Source organism: Varanus komodoensis, unplaced genomic scaffold (assembly GCF_004798865.1).
Source record: "Varanus komodoensis strain SLA01 unplaced genomic scaffold, ASM479886v1 scaffold16, whole genome shotgun sequence".
Classification (NCBI taxonomy): Eukaryota; Metazoa; Chordata; class Lepidosauria; order Squamata; family Varanidae; genus Varanus; species Varanus komodoensis.
The window spans coordinates 20013754-20040997 of NW_025335468.1; the positions used below are offsets into that span (position 1 = coordinate 20013754).

At 37.9% G+C, this 27244-nt stretch overlaps 1 protein-coding gene across 3 annotated transcripts in view; it reads left to right on the forward strand.

Annotated features, from left to right (window-relative positions):
• Positions 1-27244, forward strand: part of CSTF3 (cleavage stimulation factor subunit 3) — a 68450-nt gene that overhangs the window by 7071 nt on the left and 34135 nt on the right. For 2 of the 3 annotated variants that reach the window (XM_044425512.1, XM_044425514.1), the window contains exon 1: positions 3846-4056. Coding sequence is in view for 1 of the 3 variants with exons in the window: in XM_044425511.1 (XP_044281446.1) it covers positions 3734-3835; positions 3961-4056 (198 nt within the window). In the remaining 2 variants the exon portion in view is untranslated. The other variant, XM_044425511.1, reaches the window with a different exon arrangement.

Genomic DNA, 27244 nt, shown 5'->3' on the forward strand with positions numbered 1-27244 from the left:
ACTAGATATAGTTGCATGTATATATTCACAATAGTAATATTTAAAGTTATTTTAAAATATTGATTTGATTTAGAGATTAAAAATCAAACTTGATTGATTAATTGGTCTTTGGTTTCAATATCAGACATCTGTGCTGGAATTGCATGGAAAAGTCTGCTGTGCTCATTTGCATAGCAGAAAACAGATGACACTTAGGTGGTATGTTAAAAAGAAAGTTGATCTCTTTTTTGGCATTTAATTGTAATACTGAATTCAGAATGACCATTTCATTCATGATCTGGCTTGATTTCAAAATATCTTTGTATTTTTAAAGTTAAAAATGTGAATATGTCATTTATTATGTATTTCTTTTATGTCCTATCCTTTAAAAGGTTCTAGAGTGCATAACAGAAACATTAAAACATTAAAATAATATCAATAATAAACTTCAATTAAAACTATGTAATTAGCAGCAGAACCCACTCATAAATATATTGGGTGAACAAATGGGTCTAAGCCTAGTGCCAAAATACCAATAAATGTAGTGTCTGACACACCTCGAATTTGCAGAGAAGTGATTGTGGATAGCATTACTTGATTGTTGGTACTTCCAATAATATAAATAGATGGCAGTGCTAATATTCAGTAAGCATCCATGCTCCTGTTTGATTGCTGTAATCTTTTAAAGCATGGGTCCTCAAACTACGGCCCGCAGGCCAGCTCCGGCCCGCCATTCCCATTTATCTGGCCCGCCATGCCCATTTGGGCCTGCATGCGCACCCTCGCACGCACCCGCATGCCTGCCGCCACCCACTTCGCCCCACGCACGGGGAGGCAGTGGTTTCTTTGCTTGTAGAAAATGATCTCCAAGCGAGCAAGCCACTGCCTCATGAGCCCACTGTGTGCCCTGCCCCCTTGCCGGCCTGCAGCCCCACCAGCACCACCTTTCCAGCACCTGCACCTTTCAGCTGGCCCCCTGGTCAAAAAGTTTGAGGACCTCTGTTTTAAAGTATTAATGAAGACCTACCTCTTTACCTTAGTATTCCCTGACTCCCCTGGTTTGTGGTAATTAGAATGTTGCCTTGGGGCACTTACATGTCTTGATTTTGTTACTTTTGTGCTATGACAGTGACTAGGAGAGATTGATAGTTTTATGTATACAAATCATAACGATTTGTGTACATGAAACTATCAATCTCTCCTGGCCAGAATGACTACCATGTATTACATGTAGTGCACTTCTAGTACACAGTAGGAAAGAAGTGTAACTGTTTAACATGTCCCTTTTGTGTAGTTCAACTTTTTAAGTTATACCTCACAATCACAGTTGCTTAGTTGCCAGTTGTGGAAGTCTACATGCAACAAAACAGTTTCCTGTGAGACATGCAGAGTGATTATCTACCTAGTCCATTGGCTGGGGGCCAAAAGATACCAGGGATCTTGGCTACTCTCTGTGTCATATGGTCCATAGAAAACTGGGTGGAATGCCATCTGGCTGCCCACCAGAATCTAGTTGCCTACTTCAGCTTATCATCCCTGTGTTGCCAAATGTTAGTGCCAGTTGATGCATCAATGCACTGTACCTTTCCAAAACTAGATTCAGCTCAGTGTCAAATAATAGTTAGCTGTGTGAATTTTCCGAATGTTCAAATGTAGCTAGGATAAATGTCATGGTTCTCATGTGGTTACATATTTGTGCTACCTGTAGATGGGCAAGAATATAAATATAGATGATATTCATGTTGACATCTGAATAGCCTTGTGTACTTTCTTGATGTCATAGGTGATGAGACAATTAAATATTATGATACCCTATTTATTCCAGTGATTATGAGGACTTGCACTTTTCCCTTTGAGGAAAGGAAAATACATATGCTCAGTTTCCATGCCATTCCTCAGGCAGTATGTGGGGCCGATCAGCCTCAGTTCCTTGAAATGAGAAACAGCTAATTGATTTGCCTCAAAATAGTGCATTTCCACACTGAAGATTTAATGCCTGTCTGTACCTCCCCCCTCCCCCATGTATGGTGGAGGGAGTGCTCTTCCTAGATTCAACAGGGCTCCATTTGAAATTATACACTTCAAGTATTCAAGTACCCTTCTAGAAATTGAGGAGAAGAGCAGATACAAATGCTAGACTAACAGATTGTTTCTGCTGTTGTGGGAATAGGAAAGGAAAGATCAGAGTGGCAGGAAAAAGAGTGTGATCAACTTATCACCCCCTAGTTACATTCAAGACTGATGTTTCTGTGCACAATATAAGTTTCGTAATACCAGTTTTTACTTTTTATATAAGATATGAATAAATGTATGAAAAATATTCTCAACACTTGGCTTTATACTATTTATTTATTTAAAACTTTTTATACTGTCTACTACCAAGGTCTCAGAATGGTTTTTATGTAAGTTATATAAAGCAAAGCATTGGGAATATCTTTTGTGCCTTCCACCAAGCATGATATCTTATTTCTTTACTTTGTGCTAGGTGTTGTGCTTTGCTGGTCCCATACTTTAAAGCAATTAGTTCTGTTGTCTCTTAAATTGAGTAAGGAACTATGGAATATGCTGCCTAGATATACAGAGTGCCCTTTGCCATGGGAGGATGGAGGCATTGTGTTCTGTGCTTAACAATTGTCTGTAATTTAGAATATTTGAATGCTTTTTAAGCTCTTTCAGTGGTAATACATTTTTAGTTAAAGCATGAACTCCATGCTGGTGCACCAGATAAGTGACAGGCAAATTCATAAACTTTATTCCCATTTTAGATTATGTTAATATAAAACACCAATTTCTGAAAAATGTCTAGGCCAATAAAATAAAATAATTTGCACTTAGTAGTTTAATATGAGTTGCTTAGGTGTGTTGTATGAAGTGTTCCATTCATTAAAAAAGTAAAGAAATAATTGTGTTTAAGCAGTAGAAAATGTTAATTGTGTTAAGAATACATAATATGTCTCATGCTTAAATTGGGGTCCTAGCATTGTAGAACTGGGAGAGCCTAGTCCTTTAGGCCAGCCTCCGTCTCTTTGAAATTTGAATGTTTGTAATATACTGAGGAGCATGTGATCAAAGAAATGCATGCATATCTTTGAAATCCAATATCACTGGATAAACCTATTGTTACCTTTGGTTATTTTGAGATTATAGCAGAAGTCCACTTGTGCAGCATTGGATTCAGTTCACCAATTCCAATCTGTACAATAACACATGCATTTCATAGTGTCACATATCTTTATCTTAAATTGCAATGTGTTTGAGCCTATCTTCCCTCTTTCTTCCCACATTTGCATTATATATGAAGCATGTGTCCTCAAACTACAGCCTGCGGGACAGATCTGGCTTGCTCACTCGGAGATGGTTTTAAGACTCCTCTGGGAGATCTCTGAGCGAGTGAGTTGCCACCGCACACGCACCCAACACTGCCTCATTGGCCCACGCGCCAGCCCCTCCCTCTCACTGGCCCGTGTGTGTAGCCACTGCCTTTCAACTGACTCCCTGTTGAAAAAGTTTGAGGATCCCTGTTGTAGACTAAAAGATACTGAAGAAAACTGTCTTTCAGATGAAAATAGTGCAGAAGGCTTTCTGTGTCCTTCCTGTTTTACTCTTGGACACATTCAAGTATCATAGGGCAGCGGGTAGGAACTTCAGTGTCTTATAGCTATGCATATGGGAACTTTGATGTTACATCAAACTATTTTTGATTGTTTTATCAAGCTGTTTGTAGACTCTTAACCCTCTGCTTTGTGTTTTCTAGGCTGCTGAATATGTCCCAGAAAAAGTAAAGAAAGCTGAAAAGAAACTAGAAGAGAATCCATATGACCTTGACGCTTGGAGCATTCTCATTCGAGAGGCACAGGTTTAGTGACATAGGATTACATTTCCTTATCAATGGGTCCACTCTCAGTGATTGGTTCTCAAGTAAATGTCAATACATTTTTTCATCATAAATATTGTAAATATTTATTGGTTTTCAATTTTTAGAATCAACCTATAGACAAAGCACGGAAGACCTATGAACGCCTTGTTGCCCAGTTCCCAAGTTCTGGCAGATTCTGGAAACTGTACATTGAAGCTGAGGTTAATATTTTCATATTCTTTCTTAAACATATAATAGGAATTTAAGTTGGCACTGAAACATAATTTTTTAGGTACATTCACAAGCTGAGGTAAAGGAGGGATGGAAAATTTCTTAATTCTGTAAAATAGGTGAAAGGGGTAATTAAAATGAATTCTAAATATTTGGGCCTCTATGATCTGGTGATTGTTGCATTATGGACTTGCAACAACATTAAAACCGTTTCAATGGTATTGGAGTGCTTTAGCCTTTTATTTACTTGTCGTGTCATTTATTGCCTCCTGTGTCATTTATTTAGAGCTCCTTTTTTGTTCATATAAGTTAACAAATGGTTTTGTGACTTGTTGGGCTCTAATATTTTTTATTTCCTAGACTGGTTTGAGTTTCCTAAATGCTTACTCGGGGTGGGGGTTGGTAATGCAGATTATGTTTATTTGAAGATCACTGAAAATGTCTTAAAATGAAATATGAAATATCCAACCCTATAAGTACATGCCTAACAAAATCTTCCATAACCAAAAGGAGTAAGCTTTTATCTTGTTAAAAGTCCACAGGATGGCCTGAAATTCTTAAACATGTTATATTCTTGGGAAAAATAACTTATTTTTGTAATGCTTTATCTAGATATATATGCCTCATTGGCATAAAGAATTACATATATAATCAATTTTTAAAATTATAGATGATATCTTATTTATAGTACTTATATTGTTACATTAGGTTAGAATTAAAATCTGTCTGTAAACTGGTAAGTACAATAATTTTTAAGATATTCCACATCATGACGTAGTAAAACAATCTGAGGTATCTAAGCAGAGGGCATAAAAAGACTAATGATAGAGTATTGTGAGATGTACAAATATACACACTTGAATATCAAGTGTGCAAAAATCTAAATGTTTTTAAAGTGTTACAAGCTGCCTATTGAAATTGTGTTTGTTGTAGAATGTGCCTTAAGTGCACGTTACATTATACAAGTTCTCAAGGCTTCCAGGGAAATATTCCTCCACTGGGCCAGCAGGACGTGCTGTTCCTTTGAGGTAGTGTGATACCTTGCTGCACCTAGAGCCTAGGTGCACCTTGATAATCACCTTTTTTTAAAGAGAGCTGCTTGTTTTTTATCCCTTCTTATTCCTGAACTGTTAAAGACAATATATTAGTGATACCTGAGGTCTCTGCACTTGCAGAGGGACTTCTGTGAATGGAAGCAAAGACATTGGATACCATGGCTTTTCTTTTTGGTATGCCTTGTCACAAATTTAGACCAACTGAGCATTTCTAGTTCTTCTATTCTCTTTAGAAAGTTTGAAGATCTGTTTATTTACAGGGTCTTAACATAACCCCTGTTCAGTATTTATAAAACTTTATGGAAGTAATACATTTATCAACATGGCTCTATTTAGGCAATATTGTCCTTTCTTAGTTACAGTGTTCACACATTGTAAATTGCTAGACTTCAGAGTGATGGCAAAAGTGTTCAGGAATCCTAAGTTGTGATCTAATCCTTACTTTTTCATGATAGTTTTAGTGTTTTGCTTGTTTTATATTCTTCCATCATTTTACCCATTTGGTAGGAGAATACTTACCTATCAGATTGAATTCATCTGCACAAGAGCCCCCTCTTTAGCAATCCTAGTTGTAGATAGTAGGGTGTACAAGAGAGAAATCTCTGGTTCGTTGGCCATACTGTAGTATTTGGACAAGAGCAAGGATCTGAAGTCCTGTGTGTGGTGATATGCCTATTCACTTGGTCTTTTTAGAGCCCTCCTTGGAGCAGCCTTCTCTGGCCCTCAGAATTCCCTTTCATGAGACTTGAAGGGTTGCCACTGGAGTAGGGTGTGTGTGAAACAAGTATTTCTATTCATGCTTGCTTGGAAGTTCTTTGCATATGAATGGTCTGGATGAATCTCTCTAGATTCCAGCCATTTATGGGCATGTGTGACAGCCAAGATCTACACTGGGGATAATTATGGGTATGTGCTATCCTTTCTCCTAAGTGGACATCTCACTAGGAAGTGCATTTTTGGATTGTGTTTGAAAAAAGGATTCATTAGTAGTTCAGAATATTTTTCTACATGGATGTTACCTTTACATTTCTTACTTCATATATCACGTAGTTGGTTTTGTTTTGTTTTTTTGGACCCCTGAATGCTGACCTACCTTTGAATTTAGTTTATGGGAATCTTTTGGCAGCCATTCCTATGGGTCAGGAACATTGACCAATCCAGTGTCCTCATCACTTCCTCATATGTGCCTGTATGCCACCAAGCAAGTTAACAACATGTTTGCTCTGAATTGTTAAGTTGACAAATGATAAACTGTTTATGGTCATTGTCTCCTTGGGAATTCTCAGAGCTATAATTATATGTAGATTAGGAAATATGTTAAAATGTAACACAAATATAATTTGAAACAACCTAAAATAATTTTATAATTAATATAATTTACTTTTGGAATAACTACTTTTCATATTCTAACACAGTGCTATAATGAAGATTTTGTCTCTGAGAAAACTATTTCATGTCAATCCAAAACTCTATGCAACAGCAAAAGTTCTTTATCCAACTAATTTAATCAAATTTAACCTATTAGTTTAGTTAAACTTACATTTCATATAAACAGATTACAATTTACTTGTAGCATTTGAATTACACTTGTACTTTTGGAATTAAGACTGATACCACAGGAACAAAGAGTAGGACAGATTAGCAGGGCAGGTATTTTGAGCTGATTCTATGGAAGGATAAGGAGCTCTGCGGAGAATTCTCTTATTCTGGTTCTTGGTAGCCCCTTCCTGTGTCTTGCTCTACTTTCATCTTTGCACAGCTAGGGCTTTGATCTTCAAAAGCCATCTTCCCCAATCCGGTGCTCTTCAAATGTTTCAGCTTTAACTTCCATTATCCCCAGGCAGCATGACTGGCCAAGCGAGCTTGGAAATGTAGTCTAAAACATCTGAAGGGACCAAGTTGGGTGAGGCTATTTTTAAAACATTGCAAGTCAAGTTTAAAAGATAAGAATGTTGTTCTAGTCCACATTACTGTACATATGCCAGCCCTCCTGTGTGCCCTAGTATAGTTTTGTTTCTAATCTACAGAGCTAGACGTAAAGGTATAAGGAATATGGCCTGATTTTATACTGCACTTAGGCCCATGGAATTCTTTGCTCTTGCCGTAACCTTTTGCTTATTATGCTCTGCCACTTGTAGAAGCTGCACTGGAGGTTGGCCACTTTTTTATATTTTACTTTCTTAAAAATAGTTTGCAACATGAAATATAACATGTACTAATTCAACAAAGAAAGGAAACATGCTTTCCTCATTTAATGTTCCACAGCCTCTTTGCAGTTGTTTAGGTTTTGATCTTCAGTGGTTCTGTTATTTCCCTTTGGGTCATATCCAGAAGATAATGTTGGGGGAATTACTAATTGGCAGTCTGCGTGCCACATAGGGTTCAGTTAGGTCAGGTCACGTTACATCAACATGAAACTTCTGGGCGGGGGGTCATCTAGAGTAGTGGAGTGAAAAGCCATTAATATGATGATGCTCCACTCTGTTGCTGTTGTTACCTGACTCCAGTGAAGCAGTTGACACTCGTCGTCATTGCCTAAGTTTCACAATGTGCTAGATGAGGTAAACAAGCTGAAGTCAATTCCAGAAAAGTCAGTTAATTGTTGTTCCACAGAATATCTGGCTTGGGGATTGGGAATCAACCAGTTCTAGGTAGAGTCATGCTCCCCACAGAAGATCAGTTTAGTAGCTTGGGAGTGTCCTGGATTCTACCCTGTCCTTGAATCTTCAGGTGGTCGCAGTGATGTGGGGAACACAACTGCATCTAGTGTACCAGCAACAACCATTTCTGAAACGGTCTGATTTGGCAACAGTTATCTATGCTTTGGCTACATCTTCCTTAGATAATTGGAATGTGCTGTGCATGAGACACCTTGAGAAACATCTGGAAGCTCGAATGGTGCACAATATTGTACCAACTAACAGCCTAGATGCATTGTGTCATGATCACATCACCTCAGTACTGAAAGATCTGTACTGGTTGCTGAATATTTTTCCACACTCAGTTTAAAGCATTAAACAGTTTAGGTACTGGCTGTTTGAGAGACTGCCTATCTTGATGTGGGCTTGGTGAGTTAGCAAGATCAACAGGAGAGACCATTTTGAAGACACCTCACTTGTAGATTTATGCTTGTAGGACATGTGAGAAAGGACTTTCTCTCTTCTTGTTTCCAAACTCTGTAATGCAGTTTCTGTGGAGTTATAGCTGTTTTTGCTTTCAGGAATGGGGTTAGGATACATGTGTAACTTGGCTTTTAAAATTAGAGCATTAAAGGTATTTTAATGTTCCGCCATGTTTTATCAATCTATTTGCTGCTTGCTTCCATATGTTTAATAAACTGCTGCAGTTGGCTTGAAAAAAGCTATAGGAATATATAGTAATGTCAGCAGCAGTAGTAGTAATAACAGTAATGATACATTTTCAAGAGGTGTCTGGGAATTGCAGGTTTCTAATTTATTTCCTGGGTGCAGGAAACAAATACAAGAGAACATTTGTAGGCCTATGATCGAACATTTGTGTGTTAAAGATTCCTGAACATTATTACAATTATTTCTATGTTACTTTCAGGATAAAAATCCTATCAAGTCTGTTTGCAGATAACATAAAATAATAAAGTAACAATCAACAGTATTAACATGTTTAAAAAATAACATTCAGGATCCTCACTTCACAGTTGGTGTAAGATGGTCCTGGGGGTGGGGAGAATCCAGCTGGAATGGAAGCAGGTGTCTGGTGCTGTCCTCATCTACTTTCTTCCCTCTCCTGGAGTTCTTCAGAGCTATTGATGGCAAATAACCATCTGGGGGCAGGGGGAAATTCAGCTATGAAAGGCTCTGAGGTTGTCTGTGCTATTTCTTTCCTGGATACTACCCACATGATAGCTGATGGTAGACAGCACTATGAGATTTGACATAGAGGTAGAGTTCAGCCGGAACAGGCTCTGAGATAACCCACCTCTTTAGACTTTTCACACTGAACTTTTCTATAGTACTTGAAAAATATTACTGAGCAATGAATATGAGTGTTGTACCTCAAAATCAAGCTTTAGATGGTTCTTGTTTTCCTTTTGGTTTAATGCTATATGAATCAGTATGGTAAATTTATAACCATATATTCTGTCATAGTGTAGCTTAAAGTATAATGAGAATATCATCAAGCCAAAGGAAGGTAGAAATAACCTAAATAAAACTAATCTTTATAAAGATTTGTTTATAATTAATTTTAATTTAACTGCATTAATCAACAAATGCCATGGACCAGCCTGCTTGTTCTAAAGCCAGCTTGTTTACCCTTCTGCTCATGAAACTTCAGTCTTTGGCAGTTGGAGGAAAACTCTAACTGATGAAAGAGAAAGGTACCAGCACCACTCTTGTGTAATGATCAGTATATGAAGCAGAGGGGAGGGAAACACAGCATCACTGCTTCCTTGTTAAGAACTTAAGAGCCATGCTGGATCACAGCAGGGGTCCATCAAGTCCACCTTTTTTCACACAGTGACCCAACATGCTGCCCATGGATAGGAGTGCAATAGCACTCTCCTGTGTTGCCCAGTAACTGGTGTATATCGGTATACTGCCTGTGCTACTGGAGGTTGCATGTAGCCATTTGCCATGCATTTGTCCAGTCTACTTTTAAAGCCATCCAAATTGGTGACCATTGCTACATCTTGTGGAAGTGTAGTTTAACTATGCACTGTATAAAGTACTTTTATCTGACCAGACTCTCCTACCAACCAACTTCGTGGGATGAACATGGGTTCTAGTACTATTAGGGAGAAAAATAGCTCCCTATCCACTTTTCAACACTGTGCATAATATGGTGTCACTGTTGCGATTTTCCCCCTTGCCTTTTATCTAAAACTAAACACGCAGATTTATGGCCTTTCTTCATAGGCTTGCTCCAGTTCCTTGATCATATTAGCTGTCTTTTTCTATGCTATCAGCTCTACAGTATCCATTTCGGATGTGGTAAGCGGAACTGTACACAGTATTGTAAGTGTGGTTGCACTATGGATTTGTATAATGGCACCATGCCACTGTCACTTTTATTTTCAGTTCCTTTTCTAATGATGTCTGACATGGAGTTTACCTTTTTCACAGCAGCTGCATTCTGAGTTGACATTTTCATTGAGCTGTCCACCAGTCTCTTTCTTGGTCAGTCACTGCTAGCCCAGATACTGTCAGCTTGGGGTGGGGATTTTTGGTGCAGTGTGCATCACTTTACACTTGTCTTCACTGAACCACATTCTTCCAGTGTGGAGAGATCATTTTGGAGTGCCTCACAATCCCTTTTTGTTTTACCATCTGTTGTTCTTCATAGTTACATTATATCAATTTTTCAGAGCTCTGAAAGGCAGAATTAGCCTAAATGTTTACTGATCTTATGAGTCTAATGCTGCCTATATGTTTCCCCCATATATTTGTAATTAGAAGGCAAAGATTTTTTTCTTTAAAGTACTCATTAAATAAAAATTGGGTACAACATTTGCAAGTTCTTTGTTTCTTCTGCGTGCTCATCTTTACAGTTCTGAAGTATTTGAGGGGGATGTCCTTGAACATTTTGAAAATAGTGACAATGCAGTACTCTGGAAGTTGTCTAGTTCCTTTGTTGCATTCTGTAATTCTCATACTATTTCACAGAATTACTCATTTCTATTAAAAGGCTCTAAAACATGCTGATTAATTCTGAAATTATGGGTCTTTGTATCTCTATTAGATTAACCCACCTCCTTTACTCTTGTCAGTGTACTACTACTATAGGACATATGAACCATGACTAAAGACATAGGATTAGTTTTTGAGGTCTCCCTGAGGAAAGATCATGGTTTGAAGAGGTATTTTACCTCATGAACCATATTCATGAGCATATTCAGCAGCGGAGGAAGTACTCTCTAGTTATTTCAATTCAGAACATGCTGTTTGCAATGAAAAATGGTGAAAATTCTTAATTTTGCTCATGGTGATGTGTAAGTGGATAATAAAATATAAGGAAAAGGAATGAAAAGAAAAAGTATGTTACTGAGCAAAACAGTAATAAATTACTGAAAGGACATTGATTAAAAAGTCTACAGGAGCTTCGTCCATGACATACTGAATTTTATCTTGAAGAAAGTTAAGAGATGACATTCCCTTTCTCTGTTTTTCACTCCTACTTTATGAACTTCTGCCTATGTGTATCAAACAACTTCTGTACATGTGAGTGTCCGACTAGCCTGAGTATCCTCTTGGTAGGGATACTTTTGAGTGGTAGTTTAATGTGAGATTCAAAGTAATTATCCTCATTGTCTTGTGTAACTAGGGAAGTTCTTGCCAAAACCATTAGAATGTAGCAGTAGAGAGGGCCCATAACTCTTACAGATATCACCATGGGACAAACAAAGGAGAAACATTTGATCCCATCCAGCTGCTCTTACTAAGTCTGAAGAGAATTTGGGGCTGAACTAAGCTGGGGAATATCCCTTCTTTTTTACTTTATCCCTGCCTCAGTGTTAATACTGCCTCCTAGCATTGCTTTTCTGAATGTTCAGTGTATAGTTATGTTCCCTACTCATTCACTACCTTTATAATGTAGTAAGTTTTGTAGTGTACCCACCCATAGATTACTGTATTTCACATTTAGGTTTGTTTGCTTGTTTAGCCTCTTTATCTGGAAAATATTCTCTAACTTGGGCTTTTTGTTTCCTTATTTGTACTCTTTCCACAACAGCTTGATATGAATATAGTTCAAGATGGAGATAAATTGATTTTTGTTGCACCATTATTGATCTCCATCTACATTTCATCCACTTCTTTCTCCTTTGTGATTTCTGTGCATTTACTCACCTGGCTTCTGCACTTTCGCATCAGCTATATAATGATCATTAGATGATCAGCCTTCAAGCTGCCAGGTAGGAAATAAATGAGGAGGAGTGGGGAGTGAGTGTGCTTTATAAACTGTGCAAGACATTTTCTGTGTCTGTCCCTAGTGACCAATAGGTAATAAATCCAGGTCCTGAGGGTGAGGAAGAATGCCTTTTCAAATATCTGGGGTTAGAAATCCAGAAGCTTTGGAAGGTGAGTATGGCTTAGTCTCAAGAACTATTTGCCAGCCTGAATCTTCCTGGATTTGTCATTTTAAGTTGTGAGTGAGAGATGCCCTGTATACTTTTCTTTTTGAGGTACTATTGACTATGTGTGTTATTTTTAAACACAACCTCAAGATTCATCATCTTCACACTTGGGGCTTTTGACATAAAATGAAACCTGGTTGAATCTTATGCTCAACTGAGGGCTACCAAAGAGAACCAACCCTGTCTTCCTTCTTTGATGAATTTCTATGAGGATAATTTTGATAAAGTCTTCAAATATCTTTGGATATCTTCAGTCCTTGTATGTAGCATTAGGCTGTATGACTCTAACTGCAGTCTTGCACATAACTGACCAGCTGTGGGTTGGAACATGGCTGGAAATTAGAGAAAGTGAATGTATAATCTGAGAAATTCTAAGAAGCTGCACTTTTATGAGAATTAACAAAACAATTGGTAGTCAATAACTTGCTTTATAGTTGAATTTGTTTTACATTTTCCTATGTCATTTTGGAATATTTTTACAAGAACTCAGTTACAGATTAATCATATGCATGGATTACCATATATATAATCTAATCCAAAAGTTAATTGCAAAAATACACTTTAATACAAAAGAATTAAAGTACTTTTCTACACTGGGTTTTTGGTGCACTAGAGCAGTGGAGAATGTAGTAATTTAGCTTAGCAATAAAATTTTAACCATCTAAAGGTAGGTGTCAAGCAATTAGCTGTATTTGTATTTCCTTTACTACATTTGTATGCCAGTATTATGTTAATTATTTATACAATGTACAAGGGCACAGGTATAAAATTGTGGTTACACATATGATCACACAATTTCACTTAAGAATTCTAACAAAAACCTATGTGAATCTGTAGAAAAAAATAATTTTCCCACATTGTACGAATAGCACAATGCTACATCTAAAGGAACATATTGAGAATATTGTATATCCTCATGACAAAGTGATGACTGGATCTGAACATTCTCTTCCTATATCTTCTGATAGTCATTGTCACTTTTGGTAAGTTTAATTAAACAGCTTCCCATCCAATAGAAATTGTTACCTACCTCACAGGGTTGTTGTGAGGCTTAATTTAATATTTCACATTTTGTGGAACAAATATGGAAATGTTACCAAGATCTGTTTTGGAACTATAGTTCAAAAGGGATGTACTTAAATTATACAAGGTATCCCTTTGGTTTAATATACCAAGATAAATTACTAAGTATGCAATTCTAAGCATACTTACTTGGTAGTAAATTGGTTTCCCACTATGTGAATAAACTATAGTGGGCCTCATTTTTCCATACTTCACCCTCTCTTCTTTCATAGCTATGAGGAAGAGAGCAGAAGAATCAGACTATTATTTGATCTTGTCTCCTGAGGTAGTATAAGCTTGGCTCTGCAAAGGAACTGTGCTTAAAAGATTCAAAATTGAAGATGGAAGCTTCTGGTCACACAGCTGTAAAAGAATGCATGGAAAAGTCCATTGGCTGATTCACACAGTGGGAATCGCTGGTTTCTGGTTGCAAATGAAGTGGGCCTGAGAGATTGTCTTCTAAGTAAACAGGATGTGTATATGGTGAAACTGAAAATTTTGTGTCATGTGGAACTTAAGCATCTGCTCTGTATTGTATTTGAAAAAAATAGTTGGTTCTTTCATGTACAGTCCACTTGAGTATTCTGCTATGGCATACTTGTCTTATTATAATAGATTACTATGAGAATTGTTCTTTTACCATCCAGCTCTGTATCAGTGGATGAAAAGCAACAGCACATATCTTACCAAAAGTGAAACAGACACTTTTGGTGAATAGATTCCCATCCCCCCTACACACGTCTAAAATCTGCTGCAGAGTATTGTGGTGGGGGTGCAAAGGCAGAATAGAAGTTCCTTTGTGCAGTTTTGTAGATTGCTGAATAATAGCTCAGTAGAAACCTAAGGCTAAAACTTCTAAAGCAGCAGAAGTAAGCATGCTATCTTAAATGCTTCTCAAGCCAGTTTACTGGGTTCAGTCCAGATAAAGGCTCATGCAATTGGATTGGCGGAAGATGTCTCCTTTCCTCTCTGCTCCACTTGGCCTGTCTTCCAATCCTTTGAAAATGCTACACAGAACTCTGTTGAATGTTGTAAGCTGTGGAAGGGATATACTCTAAAATCTATCAGAGGCATGTCGCAGGAGCAGAGTCTGTACATCCACAGAAGGGAGATTCTGTATCCAACCTAATATTCGTACTTAAAATACAGTCCCCATCTCTCTCACCCCCTCCTAATACTAGCAGAAAGAAAAACATTTGACAGAAGCAGATGAGCTTCTTTCTCATATGAGAAAGGGACTGCAACAATATATTATCTGATTCTATCCTATCAAAGGGACTGCAGCAATAGATTTTTTGGTTCTAGAGAATTTTTTCTTTTAATTTGGTTGGACTCTTACATGTACTTCCACAGATAGTAAACAGCAATACAATTTGCATTTTTCTCTTCTGGATTTGATAAAGTTTTGGGTGTACTGACATCTGAAATCATTAGCTGAAACAGTTATTTTCAAGTTCAGGAAACTTAATATAATACTTGATTTTGTAAGCATATTCTTCAGACTTGTATAACAAATAAGAATGTCCATTATACTTGTGAATATTGCTATAGAACCAGTTGGGATTAGTTATAGTTTTGCATAGACTATTCAGCAGATACGTTTTTCAAAGGAATGGAGAAGCTAGTGAAAATGTAGGATTTCTGAATTATTTATCTCAGTAGTTTTTCCTGATAGTATTTTTGAATCTATTTTTACATGACTGAGAAAAGCATTATAGAAATACATAATTACATGATAATTTGCTTTCATGTAAGATATCTTCCCACTGCTAAAATTCTGAACTTAAACTATTATTGCCATAGTAATGTAATGATTGTCTCTATAAAAGCATATGAGGCTTCTGTATATGAAACAGTACATTATACTAGACCATGAAGGATTCATTTTTCTAACATCTTTTAAATTAAGTATCGCCTTTTGTTCCCTACCTGCTAATAAACATGATTTTTTTATGTTTGTTGTAGTTTGGCATCAAATACAATTTTATCTGGAAGTTTTGGCCCGTTAAAGCGTATGAATCAACTCGCTTAATCAGAAGTCATACAGCAAATGTGACTTTCTGGCATGATCCTCTATTGTCTGTCTCTGGCTGTAGGGGCTTAGGTGCAGGGTATATATGTAGTTATTCCCACTGCCACACATTGCACACCCTGTATGTCTGCTAGATTCTATTTCTGGCTTTTTCGATGAAGCGCTGTGGAGGGGGAGGAAGGGGTGATACTGTAATATGGTGGAAGCCATTCTGACCCACCAGGACACCTCTTTAGCCTCTTTGAAGTGAACATCTGACCTCAGGGATGCAGCCAGTGTGGTTCCACATTCAGGGTGCAGAGGACTTTGAACGATCCTCTGCCTTCCCACCTGACCAAGCATAGGATTGTGCTCCACATTATCTTTTTAAAGTATGCTACAAAGCATGGCTTTCCCATATGTCTTATGAATTTAAAAAAGATCAGATAATTTATGGTGCGGAGTTTGTAATAGTTTGAAGAATAGCACAGATGATGAAATGGCTGTTCATCGTGAAAAATACAGTTTTAGTTCTCTTGTAGCACCATTATGTGGTAACAAATATATGGATCTTTTGCTGTAACATATGGATTGTCTGTAAAAGATTCAATAGGGTTTTCTTTAAAATTGTTCAAGAACATACAATCTAAACAATCCAAAAGAATAACCCTAAGACAAAACCATGGGTTTTGTGAGGATTATTTAACAACAAGTTTGCACAATTCCTAAGTTAGTGTTCAGTCTTACAGAACAGTAGCCATATCATTGCAACCTCGCAATGCCGTGAGGTGGGATGCTGTGTAACATGAATAAGTGGTGTATCTTCTGGCTTGTGAAGGTTTCCAGACTTTGCTTCAGTACACCATGATAAACAAGGATGAGTGCATTAATTACTACAGTTAAGTTTAACCAGATTTTCTGGGGTCACAAATTATTTGACCTTAGAATGTAAAATAATGCCAAAGGTTATACTTTGTGTACTTTTAAAACTGTGTACTGCATGCTGTATATTTAAAAGTCAGATTCTGTCTAGTTAACACACTCTGCTACCTGTACCGATTGTACTTCCAGAATATTCACATATTGCAGAATTCTGCTGAAATGTTATAGAGAAAGGCAAGGAAATTATGGAACACTTCATTTTGACCACTGGAATTGATATTAGGCTCCTGACTGGCTTCTGAATTTTCAATAATGTACACAGTTTGAAGATGGCATAGTATTTAAAAGGATTATAGAAGTTCATATTAGCAGTTTATTGAATTCAGTAGTTGCACATAATTGTGGAATGCACATTGCCCTAGCTCTGCTATTGCTAGGAAATGTGAGGAATTTTCACACTGAAAGAATTAGTTTTATAGTCCTACAATTTCAATCTTACCAAAGAGAAAGCTTTGCTTGGGAGCTGCTGTGCTATACCCACAACTTGGAACAAAATGCTTAGCTAACTGAATCTTTGTTACCCTAGGGCTGCAACCAGCAGCTTGCTTATCTGGGTTGGCAGGGGTTATCCCCAAGTGATTGCCAGCACCTGTTCCTGAGGCTTTCCAGTATGTCCCATATTCAGAAAATAACACACCATTCTGCTATAGGAAGTACACCTGAATGCTGCTATATGTAAGTAGTTCTAGCTTTCAAAGGCAACCACTGCTATGCTGCTACTTGTTTGTGGGGTGGATGGGGTTTGCCATTACAGCATTCTAGCTTGAAATGGTGGTTGTTGTTAGTCGCAAAGTCGTGTCCAACCCATCACGACCCCATGGACAACATTCCTCTAGACTTTCCTGTCCACCATCCCCCGGAGTCCACTCAAGCTCACACCAACTGCTTCAGTGACTTCATCTAGCCACCTCATTCTCTGCCGTCCCCTTCTTCTTTTGCCATCAATTGTCCCCAGCATTAGACTCGTCTGCAGGGAGTCCTTCTCATTAGGTGGCCAAAGTATTTTGAGTTTCATCTTCAGGATCTGGCCTTCTAAAGAGCAGTCAGGGTTGATCTCCTCTAGGACTGACCGGTTTGATCGTCTTGCTGTCCAAGGGACTCGCAGGAGTCTCCTCCAGCACCACAATTGGAAGGCCTCAATCCTTCGGCGCTCAGCCTTCCTTATGGTCCAGCTTTCACAGCCATACATTGCAACTGGGAAAACCATAGCTTGAAATAAACAGCTTTAAATGGGAGCAGCCTACAGTTATTTTCCTTTTAACTTTGGGCCAATAGACAACATTAGCAGTGAATCTGCATTTAGACATACACATAAAATAGAAGCATATTTGGAATATTTTGATAGCATTTTTCATAATTCTTCCCCTACATACACATACATGTATAATTTACTCTGTACATGTAATATTTTTGTAGCACTAAAGTTCCGTTTTTGCTGTGTAGGAGAGGGAGGGGACAGTCCATCCTCTCAGAGAGCTGATAATTCCCTACAGTTGCACAGCATCTTATAAATACTGATATGTTTTTGGACATGAACAATTAATTCTAATGTACCCTATGGTGGTAACCATTTCTTTGGATTTTTTTTTATTTCTTACATTGTTCACTAGCTTTGATTCATACACACTGCACCTAGGTTTTGTACCAAAATAAATGTCAGAGCATAATGAATGGTGCCTAATCTTCTGTGCCCAGAAGGTGAGAAAAAGACTGGATCCACACGACAGGACGCACCATCATGAATTAATACCTGTGATGGGTTGCCATGTTGTCTGAACCCAGACCAGTTTCACCAGGGTTTCTTCTGCATGGAAAACAGCAACTCTAATAGTCCATGACTTGTAGGGGTGGTTCTGCCTGCAGTGGATTATTCTGCCTCCCTGCCTATGCTGCCACTTGGGTTTCTTCTTTCTATTTGTGCTTTTTGGGAAGGGAAAAACAGGAAGACCGCTCGTCAAGCCACCTTTCCCAATTCCTGTTTTGAACAGCTATGAGCAGGTCCCTTGAAAGTGCCCCATCAGCACACTGGAGGACATGCCTGTGGTTGCCAAACCTTTAACTGCAGTTGCAACAACTGTGGGCGTGTGAATTCATGCCTGAGGCACTGTCCAGAGAAGCGCCAAATACTAACTGTAGACATTGCCCAGAAGAGGCTCCAGATACATTTTCCTTCCTTTTTTCTGATTTTTTGGTTTTTCTGGACAGCTATCAGAAGGCGAGTTGTTGGGGGTGGGGGAGGGAGGACAAAGGCATGAGTGATTCTCAGCTGTGAAAAGGGGTTTGGAGGAGATTTAATACCCCTTCTAAGCAAAATCCTAAAGATTTTCCACCTCTAATTTACACCATGGTACACATTTTGCACTTGTTCCAAGCCACTAGATGCTTGGGAAGTATAAATATATCTTCCTCCTTTTTTCCCAGTGAAAGATGAGTTTTGAAACAGCTGTCACAGTTATGGTCCCTTGAAAAATCCCGAGTTTCAGTGGGAGGTTAGCATTCTGGAATAGGCCCTACACACCATTCATTAGACATTACCCCAGCTGAGACTTCATATCCTTGCAATAATGTGAAACTGACAGTTCACAGTTGCACAAGTATAGCTTAACATAATCTTTAATTTTTGGCAAAATAAAGTGTTCAGCAACCATGATTGCCACTGGGGCACTTTGAATAGACAGCTCAAATGTCAAAATTGATATTTGCAAAAGCCTGCTTGACAGCTGGGTTTTGTAATTTTATTCAGAACAAAAGGAGAAAAGAGCTGTGGTGAAGCCAGATTTTGGCTGGACATCAGGAAAACCTGACTGTTGGAGCAGTTTGGCAATGGACCCCATAACCTAGGGTGGTTGTGGACTTTCACACACGGGGCATTCAAGAGGCAGGAAGACAACCTTCTGTCAGAGATGTTTTAACGAAGTCAGCAGGAGCTTGAACTCAATGCTCCTTCCAACTATAGACCCCTTCCAACTTTACCATTCTGTGGTTTTACAAACCTGAAAGAACTCACATTGTGGCAGGAAGTGGGGAAACAACTCCTTTCTCCCACAGTGTTCCCTGGAATACCCACAGGAGCACTGAGTGGGGAGGAAGGGGCCAACAATCCATGGTGAACCTGATTGTCCATCAGAACTCACATTGTGCTTTTGCACAACAGCTAACCCACTGTCTTATTGTCAGATGAGGCTGTTGTGGTATGTACTCATGCCCCGCGTGCGTGTGTGTGTGTGGGCGGAGCATTTGAGGGCTTTTTTTTCCAATGGAAAATTGAATGCTTAACTATATCTTATTGAAGTGTAAAAAATTTGCATAGTGTTATGACTGAACTTTAACAAAACTATAAAATAAAGTGATCTTTTAAAAAAAACACTTCTATTTTATATCCATACTTTTTACACTAGTTCAACATTGTTAGCCTGAAATGGATCCCAATACCTTGTAGTTGAAAATGCTCTTCTAACACAAATACTTTTCGTTCATTAGTACATATCTTCACCATATGTCAAGCTATCCTATAGATGGACACAACTGACATTGACAAGAAGAGGTCAAGGAAAAGGCCACAGTATCAGAGAGACTGTTTACGAAAATGTAGTTAAGCACCAGTTAACACAAATGAACGCTAATGTGAGTCTAGTCACTCTAGCTAGGGTAAATGCATGTGAGAAGACAATAAAACCCTGACATGGTTGTAACACATTATATGCAATGAATATACTTGCTATTTATTAATCTGAGCATAAGAAAGCAATTTCCTTGGACGAAGCATGTTTGACATAATGCTACCAGTAAATTTACATCTGCCTACTGAAAGAATATGCCTTCAGTGGTTATTCATTCCACTTTAATCTCAGTTTTTGCATTTTTGCTACTTACATACAGAATATTCACACAGATAGGGGGAGCATTACCCACTTTTCATTTATGCTTAGGGAGGTTTACAATGTTAATGGAAAGAGTAGTATCTTTTGTATTCCAGGCATTTCTTGTGGAGAAGCATACTGAACACAAATTCTTAGCTGATACTGTGTTTGGTTTTCTGCCAACTTCGTTCTTCAGTGGTCTTTCACTGAACTTCACACCTGCTTAGCTTCCCTTTGTCCCTCCAGCTTGGCTGCATGCTTTAAACACTTTTGACTAAAATTGTATATTTGTTCTGAGTCCTAGGCCTTGCTTCTGTTCCTCAGCACCCTGACCGATTTCATTACTCCAGAGAGGAACAGATGGCATTCTACTTCTCCCAAAAGGGGGTGAGAGCTGCACAGTTAATTTGAGAAGGGGACTGCTCTATTATAATGTCGACTTACTCATTAGGGATGATATTATGTTGCAGGATGATAGAACCCTATGATAACATGAGCATGATATGCTGGAATACTGATTTTTGATCTTTTTTTAAAGAGTGAAAGGTAGACTTGCGATTTTGTTAAGAACAAAAGAAAAGCCAGGCTGGATCAGACCAAGGTCTGTCTCAACCAGCGTGCTGTGCACATGGTGGCAAGCCAGCTGCCTTTAGAATTACTCAAGCAGGATGGGTTCAAGACCTCTGGCTGCCAAAACTACTCAGCAACTGGTGCATGCAGACATGCCACCTCTATTACTAAACTTTGTGCCATTTGTACTTTTTTCTCTTGCATTTTCGTCTTACCCTTTATTTTGCTTCAAGAAGTTTTTCTTAGATTGTAATGTACAATGCTAGAGAAAGTTCTACCACCTTTCCTAACCTGCCTCCAGATATTTTGGACTACAACTCCCAGCATTCTTGACCACTGGCAATATTGGCTGGAGCTAATGAGAGTGCTGCAAAGCATGTGGAGGGACCAGGTTGGTGAAGACTGGAATAAGAGGATTGAGACATCTAACATAATGTGGTGTATTCATAAAAACTGTATTCCTGTTTAGCTGGAATAGGAGTGTTCTAATCCTCTTTTGGAGCTTGCAAAGAGGGAAAGAATTGAAAGAGAAGATGACATTTATTACTACTGCCTCATCTGGTATGCTACATAGTACAAGAGAGCTTCCTACTCAAAATTAAAGCATTGTATATATGCACAGCAAGGGTGGGAGAGTGGGAAAGAAAAAAAAACCCCATCCTTCAAATCCTTGTATATTGCAGTAAGGGAGTATTTAACACTGGGGCATGAAACTCAGTTCTAATCTACCTCATTTGAGTTCTGCACTCTGAACCGTTCCTAGTGTGAATGTGCTCATTTTCTTCCCATGAGATCCTCCATTCTTTCCCTTTCCTTCAGCTAGCACATTAATATTGTATGTCTCAACCAGGTTGAGTTAGTACACATAACAATATTAATATTAATGTGTTAAAGGTTGAGTTAATAAATTATTACTATGTTTCAACCATACACTGCCTGAATTCTTGTTCCTTCAATCCAGCGATCCCCAACCTTTTTTCACTTGCATAACCCTTGGCACCCTATTTCCATAAATTGTACCTCAAAAGATACAATGAATTCAAGTTAATACGTCATAGATTACATGAAAAACTATGTTATATTAATAGAAGTGGAGGAGAAGGGTGTACCGCGGAGCATGTGTGCTGTAGCAGTATGTTCGTAACACATTGTTTAGGGAAGAACTCCCCACCATTTGCCAAAATAGCAAAGCAAGGGAGTGGGGCTTTTCTCAAGGTTAAATAACAAAGAAAACTTGCTCCACCACTTGTCAATTAATTTCACATTTTTTGACTTGTATCATATTTGCGTTTTCCCACCATGATTCAGTTTTTTCCATGTAGCCCTAAATGTCCTGGTTCATGTACATGTGGTAGATGTACCCTAGGTTGGGAATCACTGCTTTATGTTTTTTCAGGTTGCTTTGTTTTTTTGTTTTAAATTTCCACATCTAACATACCTCTGCATGGCTAGGCAGTCCCATCCTCTGAGTATTCAGAGATCTTTCCTTTATTCATGAGATACATCCACATTGTTGGGCACTGAGCCACCTGAGTGAGCTAGTGAAATGTTATGTGAAATACATAGCTCAGACTTGTGCTTCTTTTTGCCTTCTTTTCATCTCTTGTGGGATTTTGAAAATGTCTGTGATATGCTAATCTGTATTATCATGTTTCTTTTCTTTTAAAACTTGTTCAAATTTTAGAGGGGCATGTAGCTCTTCCATGATACTGATCAAAATCTGAGCTTCAACCTTCAAAAAGATAAGCTGCAGTCAAATCACTGTAGGTAAAGAATTGAGTTTGAATGCATGTATAATATCAAATGCTCCACGTAGTTTTTGTACATTTCCTTATATTTCAAAGTCCTCTTTGCTAATTAGCAGTTCATCTCAAAAAGCCACCTTCTCACCTATCTGTGAGAGAAATTCCAATGGTTTATGAATCAATTTATATATCTTCACCATATCTAAAGATACTTCTAAGCAGTTTACAAAATCAGATAAAACACATGAGCACAAAAAGTAATCAGTTTAAAAGTAAAGCAAATGTGTAACAAATTGAGAACTGAGCAACACAGTCATTCAGGGAGGACTTTGGTAAAGAGGGAGATCTTTACCATGCACCTAACATGCTAAGAGTGGTGCCTCCAGAGCTGAAGGACATTCCATAATGACATACTGTCTAACAAACTGGGAAGTAGTTTCTTATTTTCAGAACTCAAATTCTGGATCGGTGCAGGGTCAGTGCAGAAGTCTACTAGTTGTGTGTGTTTTAAAATTACCATTATTTAACATTATTTGTAGCTCGCCTGTAAGGTTTATAATGTTTATATGACAGTGATTAACAGGTTATTGCACAAACCAAACCTTAAATCATTCATAAATGAATGCTATTCATTTATTACCCAAAGAAGTTACATAACTAAAATTGGAACCTGTTTAAAGTTTTGTATATTTTCAAACCTTAAAATTCTTACATCATATATTTTACATATTTTAAGTACAATAAAAGTGCAGTAAAAGGAATTATTTTTCTTTCAACTCTTATAAGAAAGTAGTTGATCCAGTTTTAAGAACAACATTCTGTATTTAGTCAAAGTTCAGTAACTAAAGGCACTTAGATTAAATCCAGGCCTCTCAGGTATGCCATCCTGTCATTCAGGTCCCAGTGACTCCACCATGTTTCTTGAAACAGTGTATTGAGGAAGAGAGCTAGAGCCCTAAATGTGCAAAAGTGAATGAAGCTTCTGTTAGCAATGTTTTCATCTTTTCCTGTGGTACTTTGGCAGCAGGAGTGGCAGGCTAAGACGGAGTTTATTATAAAGAGTGGGAACCTTCTTGCAGCTATGCTATGCTTTCTGTTGCTTCCCATTCAGGTAGTATACATTCAACTGTCCATGTAGTTGGCATTGACACTCCCACTCCACTGTATCCCCAGTACTCATTCATAGAGGTTTACTAGTAAAAGTAATCTCAAATGAAGGTTCTTCAAGATTAACTTTCTGATCTCAAAAGAGAGTAGTTGCTCTTAAACCAGCAAGATAAAATCAATGTTGCCATTTACCTTCTTAAGTTTAATGTGTCACATTAAATTTCACATTGTATGGAAGTAAGACTATTGGTTGATTGGCTAGATTATTCAATTAAAATGATTTTGAGTGATGAATGTGCCCTTTGATAAATTGGAACAGCAGATTAAAAACAGTACATGACCAGAAAAAAAGGCAGCAAATGCTTTGCATATGTGAAAGAGAATAGGCAGATTGCCTCTTCTAAGATGCTATTCCCCATTCTTCCTGTCATATTGGATCAACAAAAGATCGGAAGGTCTACTTCACCTGCAGAATCTTGTACTCACCAAATGTAAATCTAAAGGCTGGTGGTGGAATCACAGCTGCATTTAGGGCATGAGCTTCAGCTGTTGGGCAGTATAGAAATTAATTCATTAATTAGATATGAAGGGCTTCTTACATTTAGGAAAGGGCTGAGATCTCCAGAATAGAGGCTTACACTAGAAGAAGACATCTATATTTGTTGATTCCTTCCAACTCTCCCACCTTGTTCTAGAGTATTTCCCAGAACTCCAGGTCTGCAGTGGTAAGTCGATATCAAAGTTAATTGAATTCCTTTCATTTTATTTCCATCAAGCCAAGTGTGTTTGTGAGTGCAATTCTGCATACCTTCCTATTTTAAGTTATTTTTAATTATTTGGTAAAACTCCAAAAGTAATTCTTACCTGAATACAACCTTGAGCACATTAAAATGTATGTGTGTATTCAACTAAGGTATATTTTAATCAGGGAATAGGAATAACTGTGGGTGTAGTTTTTCATGCTCAGGTCTTTGGGTAAACCTGGTTTTCAGGCCTGTTGCTTCTTTTATATAAATTTAACCAAGAAAAGTAGATGTAATGTAGGTGGCCTGCTTGCATGAGGAGGAACTTGGGAAGTATTAGTTTGGCTGTGCAGAAGAGTTTGTCTCTAGGGTCCTGAGTTCACAGATGTAATCTGTGATATTGTATAAATCTGCCTTACACAAATTCTGTGTATAGCACTTTGATGTAATGTATGGATCAGTCCTTTTAGATTCAGTGGGTTGCTAATAAATAATTGACTACTAAAAAGGGCTTGACTCAGATGTATAGCCTGCGCCCCATTTACCATATGATTCCCAATGTAAATATACAGCCAGTATAAAACAAAATAATGTTTACATTGTACTGATTGTACAATGCAGAGAAGCTTGTAGTGATAATGAAAGTCCAGAATAAGTATTCAGGGTAGGCATTATCATTATCTTGTTGGTTTGAAACTGCAAATTGCAGTTTCTGCAAACTGCAATCTGATGGGCAGAATGATCCAATATGACTCTAGAATCTTCCAAAATTATGGGCAATCAGTGGAAGATAGGAGCAGCATGGGGGCCAAGGTCATGTTGCTTATCTCCCATCCTGCAAAATACTTAACTAATTTTGATTTAAGTCTTTTATCCTGACACCACCAGTTTACAAATGATTGTGACAGATCTCCTTCCCATCCCTCTGGAATATCCTCAAACATGAATCCAAGGTTAGAGTTCCAGCTTCAGACTTGAAATATGCTTGACCTCTGTAGCTCTGGCCTCTGCTATGGCTGCCCATGCCTATCAGCCATAGGATTGGTTCTAGATGAATTATAATATGAACACATCTAGATAACCAAGAAAGGAACCGAATTCCACGAATTTTGGATTGACTTTAGTAGGAGTAATAACACTTCATTTATAGCTTGCCTTTTCCCTCTTGTGAAGAACCAAGCCTAATTACATAGATCCATTTTATCCTCACAACAACATTGTGAGGTAGGTTGACTTGAAGGTTTCTGACCAGTCCAAAGAAACCCAATGAGCACCATGGCCGAGTTAGAAATAGTACCTGGATCTCCAAGGTTCCCAGTCCAATACTCTATAACTACTACACCACACTGGCTGTCCTATTTTTAAAACATCAAATGTAGCTCAGATTTCTACATTTATGATAAGCTATTAGCTATTTTTATTTTACATTTTGAAATCTCAGTACTAGTATACATTTTAAAGGTTGTTACATGGCAACATAAACAAGAAACCACACAAGATGGAAGTATCAGACACAATGTTTTCTGTGTTATTTCAAACTATATCTCAAAATTCCTAATTTAATGGCATATAATGTTGCTTTGATTAATTACATATTAATATGTTGACATTAATGTTTTCCATAGTGGTTAAAAATGGTAGTATGAAGAACCTGAAACCTTCCTTTAGGTGAGAGAGATGCTTCTAATATCATATAGGGAAAGAACTCTGCTTTCTTAAATTATGAAGAGCCATGTATCTGGCCATCAGCAAAAATTGTACATGTTACCACTTTAACCTTAATTCTATTAGCATGTCTAGGGACCAGTGCTTCTCAGATTAAGAAACGAGATGTACTTGCATTTGGTGGATGTGGTTTTAAAAAATTGCTGTTGCACAGGATCCCATCAGCTGATTTAGGTTTGTTTGGTTTTTTTTTTACATTGTCCATTCCAAATACCCGTTAAAACTACTGTGTCCATAGAACATTTTGGTTTTATTCCATTTATTAACTCCCCAATCCTCTTATATGTAGTTGTACATGTGAAAGTAGTCTATTTTTAAGCTCATATTCTCCAGCAAAAGTACTTGTCTCTCATGTGAATATATTACTCGTGCAAGTGGCAATCAGTTCTTTGCATGATGAACTGGTGACTGCTTTTCCTTGGGAAGCAGTAACTTGTTTGCCTTTGAAGATACCTATCCTGCACACAGAGGTGTATGATAACTACTATAAATAGTGAATACCCCTTTTGGTTTATATGCTAGCTACAGCCATTCCTGGATGGGGGTAGTCTGATAACATTGATAATCTCAACACTAGGTTAATTCAATGCTCTTTGTTTGATACTTCCTGTGAGGTTGGTCAAGAAACTAGAGCTAGTGCAGAATTAAGCAGTTAGGCTGCTGAGTGGAGTGCCATACCTTTGCATAGAGGGTTGTGTTGGCTGCTAATGAATTGTTGATAAACAAGTCCTAAACCAACACTGGATCAAGTTACCTGGGGGGAAGCCTTTCCCTGTATCAACCTACTGATTCCCAGAGCTTACAGATCAGGGTATTTAGTTTGTTCCTTTGTAAAGATACATCTGATGATAGCCAAGGAGATGCTCCCACTATCCCTAACCACCCATTTGCTGGCTTTTAATACTTCATTCAGCTGAAGGTGGGAGTTACTGTTTCTTTTTTGCAGTTATTTTGATTATTCTAATGACATGCCCTATGATTTCATAAGGAGAGTGGTATATAAATATTGTATAAACAATAAGGTGCTTAACCACAACTTATATCTGCCAACTCTTTCTCCTGATTTTGTCTGAAGCTTTAATCTCTACATCTCTTTCCTGGAGGTGCTGGGGGTGGGTGTTATGTTCTGAATCAGCCAACATCGTGAAACTTGTGTAAAATAAGTTTTCCCTTACAAGTTTTACATTATTTCTGTATTAAATTCCTTTAGCATTCTTGGCAGATATTCGGAAAATGGTGCTATTGGTTCT